A 22,667-nucleotide genomic window follows, 5' to 3' on the forward strand; every position below is an offset into this window, starting at 1 on the left:
TTTCTTCCCATTTTTCATAATTACGGTTATAAAATCGGGTTAGAATTCAGCAGAAAATCAAGTACAATGGCACTTAAAGTAGATTAATCTTCTTAAAATATTAATTTATGATTATCATTTTCTTTTTCGAACAGGATTAGCTTATGTTCTTGTCACTTTGTTGATTCGATTCTGATTAGTTTAGGTTCTATAAGTAATATTCATCTAATGAAATTAACTTTTTTATATTCGAACATCAATATTTAACTAATTCATAATGATTGAAATGTTGATAAGTATTGATTTTGATTCGTTATGAAAAGATTTGTCTAGAAACTTATAATCTTTGGTTGATTGCGATTTATTTGTATTTAACTAACAATTTAGATTCCTCTAGATGGCGACTGAGCCGATACCTAGAGAGAATTAAATTGTGAAAGTAAAAACGTTTACAGTCAGACCTCTCATATTTATTTATTTTAAGCTTTAACAGCGGCCTCAGGGGAGGCTTCGATGAATTAAAATTCATCGTTTCCGGTAATGACGACCGTACCAGGGAAAGGGGAAAGAGGGACAAGGAAGGAATAATTGATGAGGAAAAGAAACAATACAATAATTAACAATTTTCTCCCTGAGGCCGAATACAAATTTGAGATAAAATTTAAAATATAATTTAGTCACAATGGACAAAATGTCCTTTCAAAATAAATGGACAAAATGTCCTTTCAAAACAAATGGACTAGAGTCCTTTCAATACAAATCCATTAGGCTTTTATAAATATTATTAATTGAGTGGTTAGTTTGATTGTCCAAAGTCAAAAAACGGTTAACTCATTAAGTATGAAACGAAAAAAAGAAATAATAATAAACAAATAAAATTAAATTTCAATCTAATCAAAGAAATAGAAAAGAAAATTGAATCAGATTATCAACAAAACTTACCAAGAAAAGAAAATGGTTCAAGTTATTACGACGCAATAATAGCTCAGTTTTTAGAGTAACAAAAATAACTAAAGTAACTGTTGAACTATCATAATTTTGGTATCAACTTGATCCGTATGATAAGATAAATAATAATAACATAAAATTCAATTTTAAATTCACAGGTAAAGTTAATTAAATTAAAGTTTATCAGGAGCTAAAAAATTCATATTTTAACACTTTCATATTTGAACGCTCTCATATTTAAACGAAACGCTCCATCTATTGGATCTTGGAATAGACAAGAGGTAAAACGATTTGATATTTTAAAAGTTATTAGAATTGCTAATCTTGCTTGGCAGGATGTAAAATCTGACACAATTGTTAATTGTTGGGCACATGTTGGTCTTAGTAATTTGAATACTAATTCTTACAATATTCCATCTCTGGTCGATCATAATTATTAAAGTTGATTTTTTTCAAATCTTGCGGAACTTTTTCTCTTCAATTCTGACTAGTGACATCTACTGGTTCACCCACCCGTTTCGTTTAAATATGAGAGGTCTGACTGTACCAAACACAATTAACATTCTGCATTCCAAGCAATTAGTTGATTGTTATTAGTTATACAAAGGAATAGTTGTTTTCAAAGCGAACTCAAGATGAAAATTGTTTTCATTCCTATGGATGCGTAAGTACATTTATTGTTACATTTAAAGTCCAAGTTTTCATTTTTTGTTAACATGAATTCTGTCATTGAATTTTGGTAGCTATGGTCATGTGAATTCATGTGTTGGACTGGCCAGAAATTTGATGCCCTTTGGGCATGAGATTTCTTTTATCGTCCCAACGAATTGGATTAAGACGGTCCAAGGCAATGGTTTTGCTATTGAATCGGTTCAGATCTCTGGATATGAAAAGGATGTCGATCCACAGTCGGGATTTGGTACTTTTATGGATAAGCGAAATGAAACTTATGAAATGGAACCATTGGATAAGTTCAAGCATTTAAATGTTCCAATGCACGATTATTTCCTCGAATTTTTGATCAAATGTAATGAACAATACGAGAAATTGTTGACCAAGATCAATCCAGATCTGATCATTTTTGACCATTGGACTACGGTACCAGCAATCGTTAAACATGGAGTACCTTATATGTTACTATGGTCTTGTAGTCCAACTTTACCTTATTGGAAAGTCGGTGGTCCATCTTATTCATCTGGACTTGGAATCGACGATGGTCCGGAAAAGATTCAACGATTTCGAGATGATCTCAAAGATTGTATGAAAGAGATCGTGGTCAAGTTTAATCATTACTTTTCCAGTGAAGGTCTTGACATGGAAACTTTGGATTATCTTGATTTCACTGTTCTGGGTAGATCACCTTATCTTAATCTGTACTCATATCCAGAGGATTTGGACTATTCAGAATTTGGTCCAGTTCCCGATAAATGGTTCCGTCTAGATCACATGGTTCGGATTGAGGATAATGCTGCTCCTCTTGGAATCAGTGAAGACTTTTTCAACACCGAAAGCAAAGTAATTTTATTTACTCTTGGCTCTCTGGGAACATCCAACTATCAACTATTAACCCGATTGATTGATATTCTTGCTTCATCTAAACACAAGTTCATTGTATCCATGGGTATTCATCATGATAAGATTAAACTACCAGCAAATATGACCGGTAGCCAATTTCTAAATCAAATGAAGATTATGCCTCGAGTGGACATGGTAATTCACCATGGAGGTAACAACAGTTTGGTTGAGACTCTTTACTTTGGTAAACCTTTCATGGTTTTACCTTTGTTTGGTGATCAACATGATAATGGTCGTCGAGTGATTGATAAAAAACTCGCCAAGAGTTTCCATCCACTTCGAGTAACTAGCGATGAATTACTTTCGGCGATCGATGAAACTTTGGCTGATCATAAATTGGCAGAAAGGATCCAATCAATTAGCAAGAAAATCAGAGAGACTCAAAGTTACAATAATTTGAATGAAAAGTTGATTGAAATTGTTGACCAACATAAACAATCAAAGTAAACAAGATAAATATTGTCAATCTCTGTAACAACCAACAATTAGACAGCAACTTGACTTTCAATTAACCTCTAGACACTTGATCATTGGATTAAAAATAAAATAAAATATAATATAATCGAGATGAAAATGACAATTAAAGTTGTTCAAATGTTTAAACTTTACGATAACAATTAACTGAATCTAATCAGTTATCTGGAACAAATGAATAAATAATTATCTTGATGTTATTTGTGATTAATCATTTGTATACAAAGGTGACAAAACAATCAGATGAATAACCAATAAAATGTAACAATCATACCACCAAACAATTAATTTAACTTAAATCATTATCATCAATTGATTAACTTTTCTCATCAACTAAAAACTCAAAATATAATAGAAAAAGTTAATCCTTTATCTTTGTTTACCATGATAATAATCTCATGTTAAGTGTTGGAATCATTGTACAATTAAGTAAAGTTAGATAATCACAATTAACAATAACCAATGATTAAATTAGCAAAAAGATTATTTTTCATATGATTGTAATTATTTTTTTTCCAATTGTTACTAATCGAGCTTATCAATTATCTTATAATGTTCACTTACAGGTGTGGAGAGAAAGATTTGAGCCAAATTTAATCATTAATTTCTTGAATATTAATCATAGCAAATCAATTATTTTCCATGTTTAAGATAGAGAATTTAATTCTGAGTAGAAAACTATCAATTTTGAAAATTTTCTGAAAAAAAATCGATCGAAAAATTCAAATTTTCGAAAACACTGAAAAACGTGAAATTACAAGATTTTCGGGTTTTTCGTCGCAAATTTTTAGTTTTTTTCGAATATTTCGAAATTGGTTAGGTTTTTTCGAAAAAAAACTTGATGAATATCTGTTTTCATACACGGAGAATAAGATGGACATGCTTTCGAAATCGAAAATCGAAAGATAAAAATTTTCGATTTTTCATTTTAGTCAAAAAATAACATTTTTGCAATTTTTCAATTTTTAGTGTTTTCGAAAATTCGAAATTTTTTTTCGAATTCATGTCCAAAGCCACTCAAATTTAACGTCAATTTAAAGACAACTAAATATTCTATGCGAATTGCTGAAAAAATTTTCTTAAACTTGATTGTGCTTTATAAAATTAACGTTTTAATTTGGCTCAAATGATTCTCTCCACCCCTGTATTGGACTTTTCAATTTCTGTCAACCAATGAAATATTAGTCTTAATCAAAGTTAATCAAGACAAAGAATTAATCGAGTCCAAATTGAGTTTGAAACTTTCAAATTGAAACTTTTTCTTGTATCGGATTTAGATACTCACATGGATTACATATCTTCAATAAGAATAAAGTATCAGCGGTAAATTTGATTTTCTATCAATTCTTTTCCGAGAGCAAAATTGATTTCGGGTCATCTTTTTTTCTTCTCTATTTTCTCATCATAATTTCAACGCAATTCCACAATTAATCAATTGATTTATATATTTTTTGAATAATTAACACTCGGCGATTCTAATGAGACTATTTAATCAATTTTCTGTTGTTTCTTTCAAAATTTATTCCAAGATGTGACTCAGAAGATCCAACCAGAAGGTATCACATAAAGTGTTTGGTAGTGAAACTCATCATTGAAAAGTGTGATTTCCTTAATTTGTTAAATGGTCTCATTGTGAGAGAAATTTAAATTATCTGTTGATTGTGATTAGTGTAAATTCAACTAACTATTGGCTTGATTGGAATCTGATCGATTGAGAATTGAAGTTCTAGTTCTTTGAATTCTGGAATCTATTCAGTGATTTTCTTTACTTTCTTCATTCAATTTCCATTTTTTGTTACTTCTTTTTTATTTCTAATAGATTTTTAGACCTGGCGGGTTGAATCCAATTGGTTTCGAGTGTTTCGATTAAAGCGCAGACCAAAAAATATCTAGAGAATAACAAATAACAACCTAATCTATCTTATTGTTGATTCCTGAACGTTTCATATAACCAGACTCGGAAATGATTCTTAAAGTTTTTCTCATCGTTCTACTTGCTAATTTATTCTCGTGTCAAAAGGGTAAGTCACCATTTTCTTTTATTCTTCAAAATTAAATATTCTATTCTATTCTTTGGACAATAACAGTATTTACATTGACTGAATTTTAAAGGTCCCAAGGCTCGGTTGTCTTTTCTTCATAAGCCAAAAAATGGAGGTAAAACTGCTGTCGCTTGTTTGGTCGATACTGGAGAAGCTCCTTTTGACTTTAATTGGTACAAAGATGATCAACTAATCACTAATGAAGCTTCATTTCGGATCGATAAACTTGGAGATTCGTCTATCCTCAAAATAGAACCAATGAAATCTGATCTTAATGGAAAATACTCTTGTAGTGTTAAAAATTTGTTCGGTATTGATTCACCTTCTATCGAGATCGCTGTTGAAGGTAGAGTAACAATCAGCAATTAGCACATTTATTTCCGTATTCAAGGTTAATCAAATTTCATCTTTTGTGGTTAATTAGGTTCACCTTCATGGAGATTCCAACAACCGAACATAAAAGCGAAAAACAAAGAAACTGTTTCTCTGAAATGTTCTGCCTCGGGTTATCCTTTGCCGAAAGTTATTTGGAAAAGATTTGATGGTAACTTTAATTTAGCTTCGATCAATTGGATTAAAGTTTTCTAATCTTATCCCTTTGAACTTTTACAGGCTCTAACTGGATTCCTTTAGGTGATGATCAGTCGATATTCAGAGTTTCACATGATGAGTTTAAGATTGAATCGATTAACAAAAATTTCCAGGGAAAATATGGTTGTGAGATATCAAATGGATTCGAACCAAATCTTTGGAATGAATTTATCATTGATATTATTGGTAAGATATTAAGGGAAATGGTTTGTACTCTGGTAATTCAGAGATCGCGGTTTAATTTTGTAAATGAGACTTGAGCAGAGGCCTTTTCATATCGATGTAATTTAGATTCAATCGGTTGTTGATTTGAACAGAAAATTTTCTTACAGCAAAATGATTCAAATCAATTCTTTAACCCTTGTGATCATTCACATTGTCTTACTTACTTGTAGTAATACAATTAATTGTCAAAACGGTGAGTACATTGTCATTGATTATCTTCAATTAGACTAATTTGTTGACTATTTAATAGCTCCAAAGGCTGGCCAGATATCTTTATTATCTAAACCCAAGGAAGGAGGAACAGCATCTTTTGCTTGTACAGCTGAGATTGGCGATAGACCTTTGAATTTCAAATGGTCCAGAGATGGAGAAGTTGTAATGAAAACAGAAACAATCAGGATTGAACAATTAACTCGAGACTCATCTTTATTGGTGATTGATCCATTTCTGCTAAACACAATGGAAACTATTCTTGTGTAATTAGTAACAATTATGGACAAGATTCTACATCTATACTGATTGGAATCGAAGGTAAAATAACTCGTTCTTGTTAACAATCAAGTTTCTACAAATTATTTTTATTGATACTTTCAGGATCACCTAATTGGATTGAACAACCCAATGATTTAAAAGTTAAATATGGACAATTAATTGATGTTAAATGTCTTGTTTCTGGTTACCCGAAACCTAAAGTCCAATGGAAAAAGTTAACTGGTTAGTTTAAAATAATTTGTTACGATTTTTTATCCGCTATTTTCATAGTAATTTATGATTGATATTTTCTTATTATTCTTACACAATTTAGGCTCAATTTGGACTGAAATGGAATCAATTAGTTATGAAATCGACAATTCTGGACAACATTTGAAAATTTACAATTCCACTCGAAACAATCAAGGTAGATATGGATGCTCTGTCTCGAATGGTATTCAACCTGATCTATGGACAGAATTTTCCATAACCATTGAAGGTATTTGTTGAATATTATTTTCTATGTAATTTCACTTGGAATTGGCGCTTTTCTACTTTGACATAATCTTATTTGACCAAAGAAAATATTGAACATATGATTAACAGAAACTTTAAGCTTGTTTGTAATATAATCGTGATTGATAATTGTTTTGGTGGACAAAATGTTTCTATTCACTTTGATTGTTTTCTGTTTATTCAGAAACCAAGTAAATGGACAAGAGAGTAAGTATTGTTGGTAAGTAACAATTAAATCGATGGTAATCTGATTATCTTTGTATTTTCAGGTCCAAAAGTAGCTCCATTTTCATCTATAGTTAAACCAGTAATCGGTGGGAAGACATCATTCACTTGTCAATCTCTAACGGGATCATCTCCATTTCAGATTGTTTGGTTCAAGAATAACAAAGAAATTCAAGATTCGATAGAAACCAGGATTCGTAATAATGAGGACTCATCAATGTTAATCATTGATTCAATCAAATCAAGTCACTCTGCTAATTATACATGTAAAATCTCAAATAGATTTGGTTATGACTCTTACTCGAGTGAACTGCTAGTTGAAGGTATGACTTTCGAACTCTTTGACCTAAGCATTTAACTATTAGTTAGTTTTTCTTAATAATACAATCAAAAGGTTCACCAAATTGGATTGAGAAACCAACTAATCTAAAATTGAAATATGGACAATCAGTTGACATCAAATGTCTTGCCTCCGGTTATCCATCACCAAGAATTCAATGGAAAAGATTTAAAGGTGAACATTTATTGTGACCTTCTTTCGAATTCTAATTTTTTTATTCATCTTAAATAATCAAGGTTCATCTTGGAAAACAATTGATTCCAATGATATGATTAAGATCGATAACAATTTGAAAATTATCAATATTTCTCAACATCATCAAGGAAAATATGGATGTTCAGCCTCGAATGGTATTCAACCTGATCTATGGACAGAATTTGAAATGATTGTTGAAGGTATTTCTTTAAATTTCTCTTGATAACTTGGAATTGGCGCTTTATATTTTTGACATAATCTCATTTGATCCCAAGAAATTAGATGAAAATAGTAAACAATCAACACAGATCATTGCAAATGATTACGATCATCATGTATTTACCTTTTATTAGCAAAATGTTTGGTGTTTTACTAACTTTTTATCTTTTCCAAAGTCATCAAGTTAATGGATTTCAAAGTAAGTATTGATTATATCATTTTTAGTCGTATTAATTTCCAATTAATTGTATCATCTAAATTTTGAACAAAAGGTCCAAAAGTAGCTCCATTCACATCTTTAGTTAAACCAGTGATCGGAGGTAAGACTTCATTCACTTGTCAATCTCTTACTGGGTCAACACCATTGCAAATAAATTGGTTGAAAGATGATAAACAAATTGAAGATTTACCAGCAATTAAAGTTTTAACAAATGGTGAAGTGTCAACATTAATAATCGATACAATTCAATCAACCCATTCTGGTAATTATACTTGTAGGATAACCAATAGGTATGGACACGATTCTCAAAGTACTCAACTTTTGGTTGAAGGTAAATTGTTGATCATGCTGATTGTTTGTATTTTGTTTTACTTAATTGATATTAATTTATATTTTCCCATAACCTTAGGACCTCCTAATTGGATTAATAAACCTTCAAGTATGAAATTTAAATTATCTCAATCAGTTATCATGAGATGTGCAGCATCAGGTTATCCTGAACCAAAGACTCAATGGAAAAGACTACAAGGTTAGTATAGAAATCTAATTGTGTATGTTAATTAACTTTTTGAAAACTTCTCTTTTCTTATTAAGGTTCTTCTTGGATAGAATTGAATTCATTCAATGATCGAATCAAAATTGAGGATAACAGATTAAAAATTTCTAAAGTAAATCGAAATGATTCCGGAATCTTTGGTTGTTCAATTTCAAATGGATTAGAACCTAATCTTTGGACAGAATTTAACTTGACCATTGAAGGTGAACTTTTCTTTTAAACTTTTTCCATTCTTTTTACTTGAAACTTGGCGCTTTCATCATGAGAAAAACCTTTACCATTGGTTAATTCACTTCTCTTTAACATTAGTCACAATCTAACAATCATCTTAAATCATATTCTGTAATATTATTAATAATATCGAAATGTCCATATTATATGAAAAGATGCTTCGATTGTTAACAATTATTTCCACTTTCAGTTTAATTCTCACTGTAGATGGACAAGAAAGTAAGTATATTCACCACAATCAGTATCGAAAATGATTCTAATGTTTTCCTTTTTGGCCTCTCGTTAATATTTAGGTCCTAAAGTTGCTCCATTCTCATCAATAGTAAAACCAGTGATCGGTGGTAAAACATCATTCGCTTGTCAAAGTCTTTATGGTTCACCTCCACTTCAGATTACATGGTTTAAAGATGGAAAACAATTACTTGATTCACAAACAATACGAATTCGAACCAATGAAGATGGTTCTATGTTAATTATCACAACAATACAATCAAGTCATTCAGGAAATTATACTTGCAAGATATCAAATTCTTATGGCCAAGATTCATATACAGCTCATCTTCTTGTTGAAGGTAATCATTGGATATTTATGATTGATTTAGTTTAACTGACAATTTTAAATTCATATTAAAGGCTCTCCAAATTGGATTGAGAAACCTCAGAACATAAAATCTCATCATGGTGAAACAATTACAATTAATTGTCTTGTCTCTGGACATCCAAAACCTAAGGTTCAATGGAAAAGACTTGAGGGTAAATTTGTTTCGACTCATTTTCGTTGATCCAATATTATTAATACTATTATCTCTTAGATTCATCATGGAAAACTATTGCTGGTGATAATTTTATTCACTCTAATCTGCAACAATTTAACCATAAATTGATTATTTCCAATGTCACTCGTAATGAGAATGGTCGATATGGTTGTTCAGTATCAAATGGAATCAAACCAGATCTTTGGTCTGAATTTGATGTAACAATTGAAGGTAAAGTTTATACAAATTGGACTTTAAATTTTGCTTGAAATCGGCGCTTTTATGTTTCTTTTCATCTAATGTGTAAATAATATTTTCGAGGTTCATAATTGTTATCATTCTGTAATAATCTGCTCTCGGGTAATCTAAATTGTTGCTAATCACAATGTCTTTGACTTTGGTTTGGTTATTTATCGTATCAATTGGATTAAGCTATGGACAAGAAGGTTAGTAATTGGTAAATCGATTTATCCGAATTGTTAATTTCTAATTTCTTCATTTATTCTTAGCTCCAAAAGTGGCTCCTTTTGCTCCATTGATAAAACCTAAGCTCTCAGGTAAAACATCATTGTCATGTCAAAGTTCATCTGGTACTTCACCTCTTTATGTTACATGGATAAAGGATGGAACAGTTTTACAAGATTCATCTTTCGTTAGAATCCAATCATCTAATGATCCATCGATGTTGATTATTGATTCGATTACTTCAAGTCATTCGGGAAATTATACTTGTAAAATGTCCAATAGGTTTGGTCATGATTCTTATACAACTGAACTTGTTGTTGAAGGTAAAATTCTGATTGAAATTTCTTCTTGGTCACATCTTTAACTGTTCTTGTTATTGTCTATTTAGGTCCACCCAATTGGATTGAAAAACCGAGAGATATTAAATCTCATCATGGTGAAACAATTAAAGTTAATTGTCTTGTCTCAGGTTTTCCAATATCAAGAATTCAATGGAAGAGACTACAAGGTATGAGTTTAAAAGTTCAGTCCTGATCTCATTTCTAATAATGTTCAATTTCTTGTATTTTCAGGTGCAACTTGGACAAACATTGACAATAGATTGATGATTAATATTAAACAATCAAATGATAAACTAATAATTTCAAACGCTTCTCGATCTGCCAATGGTAAATATGGATGTGCTGCATCGAACGGTATAAATCCCGATCTTTGGTCTGAATTTGATGTAACAATCGAAGGTAAAGTTTATCAAACATTTTGTTCAATCTCTCTTGAAATCGGCGCTTTTAGGTCTTAATTGTACAGTTTTCGATATTAAGCAAAATTATCACATTATCGAAATCAAATGTCAATCAAAATTTATGTTCACCTTTCGTATGATTGTACATTTTGTCGTCTTCAAACTATGGACTCAAAGGTGAGTAAATTGATTTGACAAGCAACTAATTAGTTGACTTTTGTTTGAATTTTTTTACATTCAAATCTACAAATTTCAAGTATATTGTAGTTGATGTAATCGAAGGTAAAAGTTTGATTGTTTCGAAATTGAATCGAATTGTTTTATAGAAAAGGAAATTTTTTTATTGATTGGATTCTCTTTCTGTAGTATTAAAACAAAAGAAATAAAAATTCAGGTAATTTAACTGGTGAAATTAATAAGTTGAGAAGTTACTTTCCAGTTTAAGTTACATGTTTATAATTTGTTAGGTAATTTATATGCATAAATAATTAGTTAATTGTCAATAAATTTCAAATAACCTTGAAGCGACTATCAAGTTCAAGATTAAAGTTAAAGTGATAATTAGTATATAATTTGTATAAACAGGCAGGAAATTTAGAATGAAAAAATCTCATAGAAAAAGTGAAAGTTGATTAAAATTATCTGCTATTTTAACTAAAAGAGTTTAATTTTTGACTAAATTAGTTTGACGATTATAATTATTTGAAGATGATGGATGCAAGTGAATCCACTTTGGCCGCTAATCTTTTACGTGATTGTGTCTCTTTTTTCAGGCAACAAGTAATTGATTCCATTTCGGTCTTTAAATTTCGTATCTCTTTTAAAATAGTCGATAACTCGGATCCATGTTTACCATCAATCGAAATGTCATTTTGATGGTTATTTGTTTTGTTGAGAGTATGTTTATCATTATCACGATTTTGTTGAATAATCTGAGTTCCGGTTAACTTTGAACGATTACCTTGACAATAGGCTTCGATTACTTGTAGAATTGCCATATCGTTCATTTGTTTGGCATCCTCATTAGTGTTGACCTTATTCAATGAGTCTCGAGTTAACGTATTGTTCCCATCAAAATCACTACTAGAACTTGATGTACGATTTGGTGGATGGGGTAATAAACTTTTCCATGCCCAATATTTACTTCGATTATTATCGGTAAGTGCTGATGATAAAGGGCTTTCAGGTGCTTGAATGGGATGGTGACTTGGACTAGCTCGAACTTCCTTCATTGGTGTTTCCAAGCACTTTGAGGATTCAAGTTTACTTTTACATTTGTGCATCATACTGATCCATTTTCTTATATCTTCCGGGTTAACACAGGATAAAACGTATTTACCCGTTTCCTCGGAATTTGGATCAGCAACAAGAAGTTGAAAAATCGTCTTTGTAGACTGAATGTCAGGAAGACGAGGTAATGTTACATTGACCAGGTAAAGTTTGTCTTCATAGACAAAAGATGTCATCTCATCAGAGACTGAGAGAAGTACCAAACATGTAGGAAAAAGTACAAGGTAGCGATCTTTTTTCACAGTTTCTGATGATGATGGTGATTGTAAAACAGTAACTGGGCCCATATGAGAGACTGGACCTAAATCACCAATCGGTTCACCAGTTGTAGGCCAGGAACGAACATTACCAAGCATAACTTCAAGTTCCATCTCTTTTTGTCGGCGAAGTTGAAGACAAGAAGAGACCAGATCACGGAAAACAAAACCAGCTCGTTGAATGTCCCCACGATCAGGATGAGCATCATTGGTGTACCTTTGTAATTCTTGAAGGTAAGACGGATATTTATCAAGATGTCGAAAAGTTAAACTGAGTCCACTTGTGAGTAGAATAAGGTAATTGGTGTTAGGCTGAGATTGATTATTACTGTCCAGTGTCTCTTTCAACAGGGAGCAAACCTTTTCAGTTTGTTTCTCAATTAAATGAACAAATTTAGGATGAATAGAACAGAAATTGAAATGAGCTTCCTTGATACCTGAAGCATGACTCATAAAACAACCACCAATTCTCATATCTTTGTTACTTTCCTCTCGAACGGTTTCAAGAGCAGAAGAAAATGTATCATGAACTTTGATTACTTTCTCATAAGCTTCGATAGCCATTTTTGTCTCCTCATCAGGTAATCTAATCAGTAAAATAACAATTTGAATAATACAAAACATTAATTACACAAGATAAACCAATAGAGAGAAAGTAAAGAAACATACATATGAGATTCGTGTAAAGGTAAAAGATACGTTGATATATTATTCTGAAGTTCAGCGACATAATTTTTCTCCGTCTCAATTAGATCACTAAATACCTAAAGAAAAAAGAAAAGAAAAAAGAAAAGAAAAAAAGTTATTTAGAGATATTAAAAATTGTCCATCGATTGTTTTTCTTTTAAAGGTGTGACCCATTCAACATTAAACATTCCATGGATCAATACTTACTGAGGTTCGATTTGATTGTAGATTGTGATCTTTATTAAATGTATCGATAAATTGTTGATCAAGAAGTGAATGTGCATGATCGGGTTGTAATGGAGTAACATAACCCGCTGGAAACCAACCAGTGATCCTTTTAGCAAGGTGAGTTCCTTCATACCAACCACCTTCAGGTGTTTGTGTTAATATAATTAAATCATCTTTTTGGAAGCACAGTTCATCATTATTGGCACCTTTAAATGGATAAATGGCTTTAACAATTTTCAAATAATTTCTACTACTGGTTATACAACCAGAATCTGAATTTGAAATTAATTCACATTTATCTTGTCGACTAATTGTATCTCCCTTATTATTATTTACAGCAACATCATCATTGTCAATAATTGAAGACATAATTGGAGATAAACATTACACTTTCTATTAGAAAAAAAAGAGGTAAAACTAGACAATTAAAATGGAAAACAAAAATAATAATTAAAACAAATTCACAATTAGAAACATCAACCAAACCTTTAATCTTTAAATGTTTTGGTTTAAAGATCTCCGAATGAGTCATTTGAAACCCACACCAGTTTCCATGGAAACGACCAGAGGCGCGATTTTCGTTCCATTCAAAACTTTTCCCTTCGAACATTTTTTTTGCTCTTTTGCACTGATGGACATTAGAGTAAGTTCGCAAATTTGATTAATGATAATTGATTAAGTTCTTAATTGTTCGTATTGATATTGATATGGACTCTTTGATGATTAAATTGGAGTTTGAAACATCATTCATTCATTCATTGTCGAATTAACTTTAGAATTTATTAATTTTTCTTTTTAAATTTTCTATTTTCTATTCAGTTGAAACAATTGAAACATCGAACATGTGATTTATTTACATTTCCAAGTAATTAGATGGTCGATTGTTTGTTTTAAACGAAAATTAAGTTTGTAACGGTAAATCTGAATGCTCCGTTCCAAACGAAATTTCCTCAAATCTTTGGGCCCAATTTTGTATTTCTATTTATGATAAAGTCTATTGAATCAATTCTTACTTAAAATCGGCGCTTTGATGACCATTTACAAAGATTTTCATCATTTCTAGTCATCAATTCATTCAAATGTTTATAATCCAAATGAAAGGTAACATAGAATTTGTTTTCGAAATGTCTTTGTGCTATTTTATCGTTACAATATTATTTTTCAGCTCATCTTATGGACAAGAAGGTGAATATTCAATCAATATTGATTTATTAATACCTACTAATTGACTCTAAATTCTTACAGCTCCAAAGGTCACTCCATTTTCATCCTTAGTCAAGCCAGTGGTTGGAGGTAAAACTTCATTCACTTGTCAAAGTCTCTATGGTTCACCACCACTCCAAGTGAATTGGTATAAAGATGGAAAAGAAATTGGAGATTCTTCATTTGTCCGAATTAAATCACATGAAGATCCATCAGTACTAATAATCGAATCAGTTAAATCAACTCATTCTGGAAACTACACTTGTAAAATATCCAATAGATTTGGACATGATTCTTACTCTACTGAACTCATTGTTGAAGGTTGAGTATTTAGACTTGATACATTAGTTTACTAAATGAAAATTACTCTTTTTCCTAGGATCACCTAATTGGATTGAGAAACCTACAGATATAAAATCTAATTACGGCGAAACGATCAAAATTAATTGTCTTGTCTCCGGTTACCCTAAACCCAAAGTTCAATGGAGGAGATTCAAAGGTAACTTTGAATTTGTGGGAATATGAAAATTTGAAGACTCCATCATTATTATCTGTTTGTTGATTATTTTCTTAGATTCATCCTGGTTTAATCTTCCATCAGATTATATTTCTGAATATAATATTAAACAATTAGGCGATGATTTGATCATCTCAAATGTCAATCGTGATCTAAATGGTCGATTTGGTTGTTCAATTTCGAATGGGATAAAACCTGATCTTTGGGCTGAATTTGATGTTTCTATTCAGGGTAAAGTTGTAATTCTTGTTATTATCACTTGAAATCGGCGCTTTTATGCCTTTTTATCATAAATGTTATGGTTTGTATTATCGAAGTGTTTGTCTGACCAGGAACAGGAATCTAAATCAACGTCTAGTGTTGACAAGAGCTTTGAATCATGTTTGTTGGGGTGTTTCTTGTGATACTGTCGATTAAAACAGTTCATGGACTCGAAAGTAAGTTGAATGTTTTCGAAACAATTTATTTCTAAACAAAGTTTGTACTCTTTATTAGGTCCAAAGGTGAATCCTTTTGCTCAAGCTATTAAACCAGTGATTGGAGGTAAGACTTCATTCACTTGTCAAAGTCTTTCCGGATCATCTCCTCTTCAAATAACTTGGTTCAAAGATGGAAAAGAGATTTTTGATTCTTCGGAAATCAGAATTAGGAACATTGAAGATTCGTCTTTATTAATTATCGACTCAATCAAATCGAGTCACTCAGGAAATTACACTTGCAAAATAACCAATAGGTTTGGTCATGATTCTTACACAACTGAACTTGTTGTTGAAGGTAAATTAGGAAACAACAATTGTATTGATATTGGAACATCTTAATAAATATTGTCTTCTATTTGATTAGGATCTCCCAATTGGATTGAGAAACCAAAGGATATTAAATCTCATTACGGTGAAACAATTACAGTTAATTGTCTTGTCTCTGGATATCCTAAACCTAAGGTACAATGGAAGAGACTTGAAGGTAAACCAGAGACATAATCTCAATTTCTTTTTCCGTTCTAATTTGAATCATTTGATTTTCTTTCCATTCATAGGATTAACTTGGTTAAACATTGGATCATCTGGCTTTTCCGAATCAAAGATGCAACAATTAGGAGATAAATTAACGATTCGAAATGTAACAAGATCGACCAATGGACGATATGGATGTTCAATATCAAACGGATTGAAACCTGATCTTTGGTCAGAATTTGATATTTCAATCGAGGGTAAAATCTTTATTCATATCTCTTGAAATCGGCGCTTTTAGGTCTATTGGAAACATTGGAAATATTATCATCAAGATTTTCCAATATTATTTTGATCTTTTTGTCTAAATTTTCGTTGAGTTAAAATGATTAGTTCTTCATAACTTTTTTCTATTGATAACAAAGTAGTTTTAGAATATAAAGTAAGTAAATGATGCTAAAAATTAACTAATATTCTGTTACTTTAATTGTTTCTTTTTTTCTTTTCCAGACCCAAAAGTTGCTCCATTTTTCAATTATTAAACTGATGCTTGGAGGCAAAACTTGACTTACATGTCAAAATTCAGGTTCAGGATCGGAACTTTTTACTTCTAAATAGTATAAAGACGTGCAGTATTCATCATTAATTAGAATAGAATCAAGAGTCATTGATGTTGATTATTGGTTTGATTTCTTTGACTCATTTGGGGGGAAATTATAATAGTAAAATGTTCAATAGATTTGGTCATGATTCTTATACGATGAAATGGTTGACAGAATTAATTTCTCATGTTGATAATCTCATCTTGTTAATTGTGAATAGTTGGATTGTATATTGTTTCCTCATTGGAATGAAAACCTCAACTATTTACGATTAAATCTCGGTGAAACAATTCTGAGTCCGATTCTGATTTCCGAGTCTTAGATTGCCCTAGAACCAAAGTGCAATGGAAAAAATTTAAAGGTAATTTTAAACATAATATCGATTCCATTTTCATTGATTCTTATTGATTCTTTTAGATTCAATAATAAACTTGATTGGTCGTAATTCGGTATTAAGCAGTTTGATGGTGGATTGATTATCACCAATATGACTCGAATCATCAACTGACATCATGGAAAGTATTGGCTCAGTTTCAAACGGAATCTCTTCAGATCTTTGGACTGAATTTTATATTTCTATTCAAGGCAATGTGAATATTAAGCTTGAACTCGGCGCTTTTTATTCAATTCAAAGCAAAGTCTTCTGTCAGTGTCGAGGTAATCCTTTTGTTTACTTTGTTGGTCATCAAAAACACCACTGACCGTCTAGTTGGACAGCATGTTTGTCCAGTTCATCCTCGTAGTCTTGTTTTACATCAACCAGGAAAGTTATGGACAAGACAGTGAGTAGATCAAGTTATCAAATATTCAATTGTGATTAATTCTGTTCTTTTCTTTGTTATCTTATCATGTCTTTTAGTACCAAAAGTGAATCCATTTGTTGCCGCAATTAAACCAGTGATTGGAGGTAAAACTTCATTCACTTGTCAAAGTCTCTATGGTTCACCACCACTCCAAGTGAATTGGTTTAAAGATGGAAAAGAAATTGGAGATTCTTCATTTGTCCGAATTAAATCACACGAAGATCCATCAATCCTAATAATCGAATCAATTCAATCGACTCATTCTGGAAATTATTCGTGCAAAATGTTCAATAGATTTGGACACGATTCTTATACCGCTGAACTTTTTGTTGAAGGTGATTGATTTTTTTTTCCAACTTTTTATTGAGTTTTTTAATTAATGAATATTTTTATGTATCTTAGGAGCACCTAATTGGATTGAGAAGCCTAAAAGTGTGAAATCCAATGTAAACCAAACAGTGACCATCAGCTGTTCAGCCTCTGGTTACCCAAAGGCTAAAGTTTATTGGAAAATATATAAAAGTAAGTTATCATTATATCATATTGAACTGAATTAAGACTAATTTGATTCATTTTAATAGATTCAATTTGGGCAAATCTTGAGGATAATCCGAAACCATCGATTAAGATCAATAACTCCCACGGAAAATTAACTATTCATAATATCAACCGTAATCTCGTTGGAAAATATGCTTGCTTCGTTTCTAATGGAATCAAACCTGATTTATGGTCAGAATTTGATCTCAAAGTTCAGGGTAAACAATGATTAATCTTCGATATCTATCATGGTGCTCATGTGGTCTACAAAACTCTTCATTCAACTTTTCTATTAACGATCGCGATTCGTCATGGTATCGATCTCCCAATTCTTTTAATTATTTTTCTATTATTTTTTATCAAATTTTCATAGATCGCGGTCAAGCTTATGTCATTTAGTATTTTCAACTGATTGGTTGTTAAAATTTCCTCAATTCGATCTGATTTCCAACTCGATTGTTGATTAGGTTGTACTGTCAAAATGTTTCATCAACTAATAGTTTTTTTCGTCCTCAGTTGCTCAATAACTTGTCAAGGTAATTTCTAACTTAAATTATCGTTATTCTGAGAAAACATTGAATTGAATTTTCTCTTACAGATCCGCCAAGAATAACTCCATTCAACTTTCCACATAGTCCAGTTATTGGAAGATCATCTTTGGTTTATTGTTTAGCTGAAATTGGTACACCACCGATAACATATCAATGGCTACGAAATAATGAACCGATTGACCATCAAGAAGGTTTAAAAGTTACGATTGAACCGATTACCAGTGCATTTGGATTGGTCATTCAATCGGTTTCAGTTCAATTTTCTGGTAATTACACTTGTATTGCACGAAATATGTTTGGTGAAGATAAATTTTCAGCTCCATTGATTGTCAAAGGTAAATACTTAGATTGTCAACATTATTCTGATAATTTATATTGATAGTTTGTTAATTGTTTCATATTACTAAAGGGCCGCCAGTATGGATTAACACTTCATCCGCTGATTACAAAGCTCACCATGGTTCAAACATTGATCTGATCTGTCAAGCTGAAGGCTTTCCTACTCCTCAAATACAATGGATAAAGAAAACTGGACAAAGTAATTGTTGAGAAACTTTTAATCACTAGTTTATAACTCATTTACTTTTATTAATCCAGTTAGATCAAGGGAATCACCAATCGGTTCAAAATTGTCATTGAAAAATGCAAACAAACAAGATGAAGGTTCCTATGAATGCTTAGCTGTGAACGAATTAGGATCCATCACTAAATCAATTATGGTAACAATTTCGGGTGAGAATTAGACTCTAACATTTAATCATCTTTGAATGGAGCACAATAATTAACTCTAATCAAAACTTGATTCTCGCATTTGTAACAAATGTTTTCTTACGTCAAGTTTTAAAAAAGGCGGTTTAATGAATCTCTTGTCTATGAATCGAAATGGTTCATTATTAATTGTCTTACAAATCACTTAATTTAAATTATCCTTCATCTTAAACGATTGATTAGTCTCGCGAAATGTTATCAATCCTTTTGATACAATTAACTTTGCTTTTCAGCGTTAATGCAATAGGCAAGTACGAAAATTTGATTTCTCATCGATATCTTATTAACTAATGAAGACTATTTTTTTTCACTTGTTCAGGTCAACCTAAAGTTCAACCTTTTACCTTCCCAAATGAAATACAATTGAATCAACCACTTCTTGCTATTTTCTGCAATGCCCTTGATGGTGAAAAACCAATTCACTTTGAATGGTTAAAAGATGGACAACCAATCAACCAGAATCATGATAATGTTATTCGTAATCATGATATGGGCTCATTATTGGAACTGAGAAATATGAAAAGAGATCACATCGGAAATTATACTTGTCTTGCTCGTAATCACATTGGAACTGATTCATTCACTTCGACTCTTTTGATGAAAGGTTGATTATCATCATCAGTTTAATTAAATTGTTCTAATTGTTGTTTTTCCTTTTGTGTCAACAGTTCCAGTTGATTGGGTTCATGAGCCTCAAGATGCTGATCTTGTCTCTGGACAGAAAGTAAACATTTCATGTTCAGCTTTTGGTTATCCGATTCCTAAAATCAGCTGGAGATTTAAAAATAATCTTGATGAACTTTTAATTACCTCTGATTATTATTCTTCCTCTTTAACTTTTAATCCAATCTCTTTATCCAATTCAGGGAAATATGAATGCAAAGCTGAGAACGATAATGGTTCTCCTTTGATTAAATTAATCACAATTAATGTTGTTGGTAATTCTTGTTTCTTTCAGATGATTACTTTTACTAATGAAGGTTTTGAATAGATTGTCATGAAAGCGCCTCTCTCAAGTTAATTTTGTTTTTTCTTTGCAGTCGAAAAGACTTGATTGTTTCTCTTTTCTAATGTTTTCTATCACTTTTTCTTAATTGTTTACAGTTCCTGCTGAATTCAAGGAGAAAAATGTTGCAGTTTCGGCGAAAAAGGGAAATCTCTTGGAATTAACTTGTTCAGCCGATGGAGATCAACCAGTGACAATCAAATGGTTCAAAGATTCAACTCCAATTGATAAAGTCGATCCCTCGAGATATTCAATCACCGATGCTCCAAATAAAGAAGGAACTAAAAGTATCATGACCGTTTCATCAGCTGATGTGAAAGATGATGGACTTTACCATTGTTTTGCTGAAAATTCGTTTGGAAAAGATGAGAGGAAAATTCGAGTAACCATAATTGAACCTCCACCTGCACCTACGAATTTCGCTGTTCAACAAGTTTGGTCTCGAACTGTCAGTGTCTCTTGGTCCAGGCCACCAGAAAGCAAAACATCAATTCTCAGCTATTTGATTAGATATTGGAAAGTTTCATCAACCGGTGTTAACGATCGTCTCAATGAAGTCAACATTTCATCTTCGTTAACTCTTTACTTTATCAAAGACTTGGAACCAGGAAGTAGTTATGAATCAACTATAATTGCGATCAACGAAGTTGGCCTTGGAGTACCATCGGCTAAGATTTCATTCTCTACTGGAGAAGAGGAACCCACAGGTGCACCCGTTGATCTCGTCGTTGTCTCAAGAGGCCCGACAACGGCTCGATTAGCTTGGAGATCACCACCGAAAAACACTTGGAATGGAAAATTGATCGGATTTTATGTTGGTTATCGACTTTTCGATGATTACAAGACACCACATTCATTCCGAACGGTTTATGTGGGCGAATCTAATTCTTCCCATCATGAATTCTTTCTCACATCTCTGCTCAAAGGAACCAAATATTCAATCATTGTGAAATCCTACAATTCTGCTGGAACTGGACCAGAAAGTCAAGAAGTTACCGTTGAAACTTTAGCTGGCGATGTTCCATCATCACCTCGATTATTCGTTTCAACGGCTACAATTGACTCGATCACCTTAGGCTACTCATTACCCTCTAACGCTGCAAACAAGCAAATTCAAAATCTCGATTTACACTTTAAAGAAGGAGATGATTCTTCTTGGCGGGAAATGGATTTTTTCGTTGACAGTAAAGAGATTGGTGAATATACCTTATCTGCTCTAAATCCTGATACTGTTTACACCGTTTACCTGACGGCATCAAATGAGAATGGTGTTTCAGATCCTAGTCCAATAATTAAGACAAGAACAAGTCGATCACAGCGCGACAATTTTGCTAATTTTGGTTCAATTTTTGATCCAGCTGGAAATGGACAGTTTGGTGATTATCGAGATTTTGTCTCTATCTTATCAATCATCATCGCCGTTGCAATTATCATTATCGTAATAGTTTTCGCCTTCGTTTATGTTAGAAAAGCTCAATTAGAGGCGGAAACAAAGCCAAACTTTGAATTTGCTTTAGCCTCTCAAACGGGTACTCTTGCTTTGAACAAATCGATTCCCAATTTTGGAACAGAAAGACGATTCCATGATTCAGACAATACGAAACCCTTGATGCATGGAACTATGACCTTGGATCATGGTAATCAATACCCCGTCTCGTATTCAAATCTACCTACAGAGAGTGTAAGTTGAAAAAATTTATGCACTTTAATTATCTTTCATTACAATTGATTGAACCTCTAATCGATGAAATTTACTAATAATGACCTTTTTCATTCTTAACAGAGACATTCAAAGTTGGTCGATCCATCACACATTTACGATTTTCCTCGATAATCAAAACATTACAAGCTGAAATTATCAACTGATTCCATTTAATTACAATTACAATCAACAATAATTGTAATCGATTTGCTTTCGTCTTTGCATTAGTATAATCATCATAACCTATTGCGATTTCATTAAGTCGGTTTCTTATATTTCATCGATAGATTTTCACAATTATTATTAAGGTTAATACTTATCAACACAACACAACTATTAGATTGAATTTCATTTTAATTGAATTAATATTACTATATACGCATTAATTAACAATTAACTGTTGATATCTAATCAATAACTTACATTCAATTTTCACCAATTTGTCAACTTTTTAATTCTTTCATTTACTCAATTTGCATTCTATTGATTGGTATTATTTAATTAAAAAGATCTCTGTCTCACTATAATCTCTGTTTAATTTTTCAACTCTAATGGAAAATTTTGAGCTGTCTTGACTGCCAATTGATCGAGCTATTGGAGTTTCAACGATACTTAATTGTCATATTTCAATATCAAGGTCATTCTGCTAGGAAAAGGTCAGTGATAACACTTCACAAACTTTCTAAATAATTCCGACTGTTCTGCCATATTTAAGATGCATTTAGTCAGATATGCAATTGTGTAAAGTTTTGGTGCCATGAAAGTTAAATTTCATGGCTCTTATCCGAAGGAATATA

At 31.7% G+C, this 22,667-nt stretch overlaps 5 protein-coding genes across 20 annotated transcripts; 4 read left to right on the plus strand and 1 right to left on the minus strand.

Annotated features, from left to right (window-relative positions):
- Positions 1 to 1,471: 1,471 nt before the first annotated feature.
- LOC128394644 (NDP-glycosyltransferase YjiC-like) lies at positions 1,472 to 3,171 on the plus strand. The gene is made up of 2 exons (XM_053354997.1): positions 1,472 to 1,591; positions 1,671 to 3,171. The coding sequence occupies exons 1-2, from the start codon at positions 1,563 to 1,565 to the stop codon at positions 2,947 to 2,949; spliced, it is 1,308 nt and encodes a 435-aa protein (XP_053210972.1). The 5' UTR covers positions 1,472 to 1,562; the 3' UTR covers positions 2,950 to 3,171.
- Positions 3,172 to 4,308: 1,137 nt separating this feature from the next.
- LOC128394575 (cell adhesion molecule DSCAM-like) lies at positions 4,309 to 6,275 on the plus strand. Of its 3 annotated transcripts, none has more exons than XM_053354926.1 (7): positions 4,309 to 4,574; positions 4,796 to 4,997; positions 5,089 to 5,364; positions 5,443 to 5,562; positions 5,631 to 5,795; positions 6,005 to 6,027; positions 6,085 to 6,275. In XM_053354926.1, the coding sequence occupies exons 2-7, from the start codon at positions 4,940 to 4,942 to the stop codon at positions 6,178 to 6,180; spliced, it is 738 nt and encodes a 245-aa protein (XP_053210901.1). In that variant the 5' UTR covers positions 4,309 to 4,574; positions 4,796 to 4,939; the 3' UTR covers positions 6,181 to 6,275. The 3 variants fall into 3 exon arrangements, with proteins under 3 accessions (XP_053210901.1, XP_053210894.1, XP_053210888.1); XM_053354919.1 differs by having other exon boundaries at positions 4,309 to 4,532; XM_053354913.1 differs by having other exon boundaries at positions 4,309 to 4,997.
- A 2-nt stretch (positions 6,276 to 6,277) lies between these two features.
- Positions 6,278 to 8,512, plus strand: LOC128394594 (cell adhesion molecule DSCAM-like). Of its 4 annotated transcripts, none has more exons than XR_008326430.1 (10): positions 6,278 to 6,365; positions 6,429 to 6,548; positions 6,640 to 7,028; positions 7,091 to 7,369; positions 7,441 to 7,560; positions 7,623 to 7,781; positions 7,857 to 7,999; positions 8,073 to 8,120; positions 8,299 to 8,351; positions 8,430 to 8,512. XR_008326430.1 is itself a non-coding variant. In XM_053354940.1 (9 exons), exons 4-9 carry the CDS (start codon positions 6,968 to 6,970, stop codon positions 8,082 to 8,084), a joined length of 654 nt encoding a protein of 217 aa, XP_053210915.1. In that variant the 5' UTR covers positions 6,278 to 6,365; positions 6,429 to 6,548; positions 6,640 to 6,804; positions 6,912 to 6,967; the 3' UTR covers positions 8,085 to 8,222. The 4 variants fall into 4 exon arrangements, 2 of the variants coding, with proteins under 2 accessions (XP_053210915.1, XP_053210924.1); XR_008326427.1 differs by having other exon boundaries at positions 7,977 to 7,999; XM_053354940.1 differs by lacking the exons at positions 8,299 to 8,351; positions 8,430 to 8,512 and having other exon boundaries at positions 6,640 to 6,804; positions 6,912 to 7,028; positions 7,977 to 7,999; positions 8,073 to 8,222.
- Positions 8,513 to 8,885: 373 nt separating this feature from the next.
- LOC128394498 (cell adhesion molecule DSCAML1-like) lies at positions 8,886 to 22,388 on the plus strand. 11 transcript variants are annotated; one of them, XM_053354833.1, is made up of 9 exons: positions 13,211 to 13,348; positions 13,570 to 13,642; positions 13,703 to 13,874; positions 14,051 to 14,416; positions 14,477 to 14,755; positions 14,814 to 14,933; positions 15,009 to 15,182; positions 20,267 to 21,849; positions 21,952 to 22,387. In XM_053354833.1, the coding sequence occupies exons 4-9, from the start codon at positions 14,311 to 14,313 to the stop codon at positions 22,000 to 22,002; spliced, it is 2,313 nt and encodes a 770-aa protein (XP_053210808.1). In that variant the 5' UTR covers positions 13,211 to 13,348; positions 13,570 to 13,642; positions 13,703 to 13,874; positions 14,051 to 14,310; the 3' UTR covers positions 22,003 to 22,387. The 11 variants fall into 11 exon arrangements, with proteins under 11 accessions (XP_053210818.1, XP_053210844.1, XP_053210868.1 ...); XM_053354837.1 differs by having other exon boundaries at positions 13,747 to 13,874; XM_053354869.1 differs by lacking the exons at positions 13,211 to 13,348; positions 13,570 to 13,642; positions 13,703 to 13,874; ... (2 more) ...; positions 14,814 to 14,933; positions 15,009 to 15,182 and adding exons at positions 9,776 to 9,793; positions 9,884 to 10,008; positions 10,072 to 10,350; positions 10,416 to 10,535; positions 10,600 to 10,767 and having other exon boundaries at positions 21,952 to 22,388.
- Positions 11,089 to 13,734, minus strand: LOC128394564 (rho guanine nucleotide exchange factor 7-like). The gene is made up of 3 exons (XM_053354902.1): positions 13,211 to 13,734; positions 12,986 to 13,080; positions 11,089 to 12,902 (listed from the first exon to the last, which is right to left on the minus strand). Exons 1-3 carry the CDS (start codon positions 13,598 to 13,600, stop codon positions 11,468 to 11,470), a joined length of 1,920 nt encoding a protein of 639 aa, XP_053210877.1. The 5' UTR covers positions 13,601 to 13,734; the 3' UTR covers positions 11,089 to 11,467.
- Positions 22,389 to 22,667: the final 279 nt, after the last annotated feature.

The sequence above is a fragment of the Panonychus citri genome, unplaced genomic scaffold (genome assembly GCF_014898815.1).
Source record: "Panonychus citri isolate SS breed McGregor unplaced genomic scaffold, ASM1489881v1 Contig00021, whole genome shotgun sequence".
NCBI classification, from domain to species: Eukaryota; Metazoa; Arthropoda; class Arachnida; order Trombidiformes; family Tetranychidae; genus Panonychus; species Panonychus citri.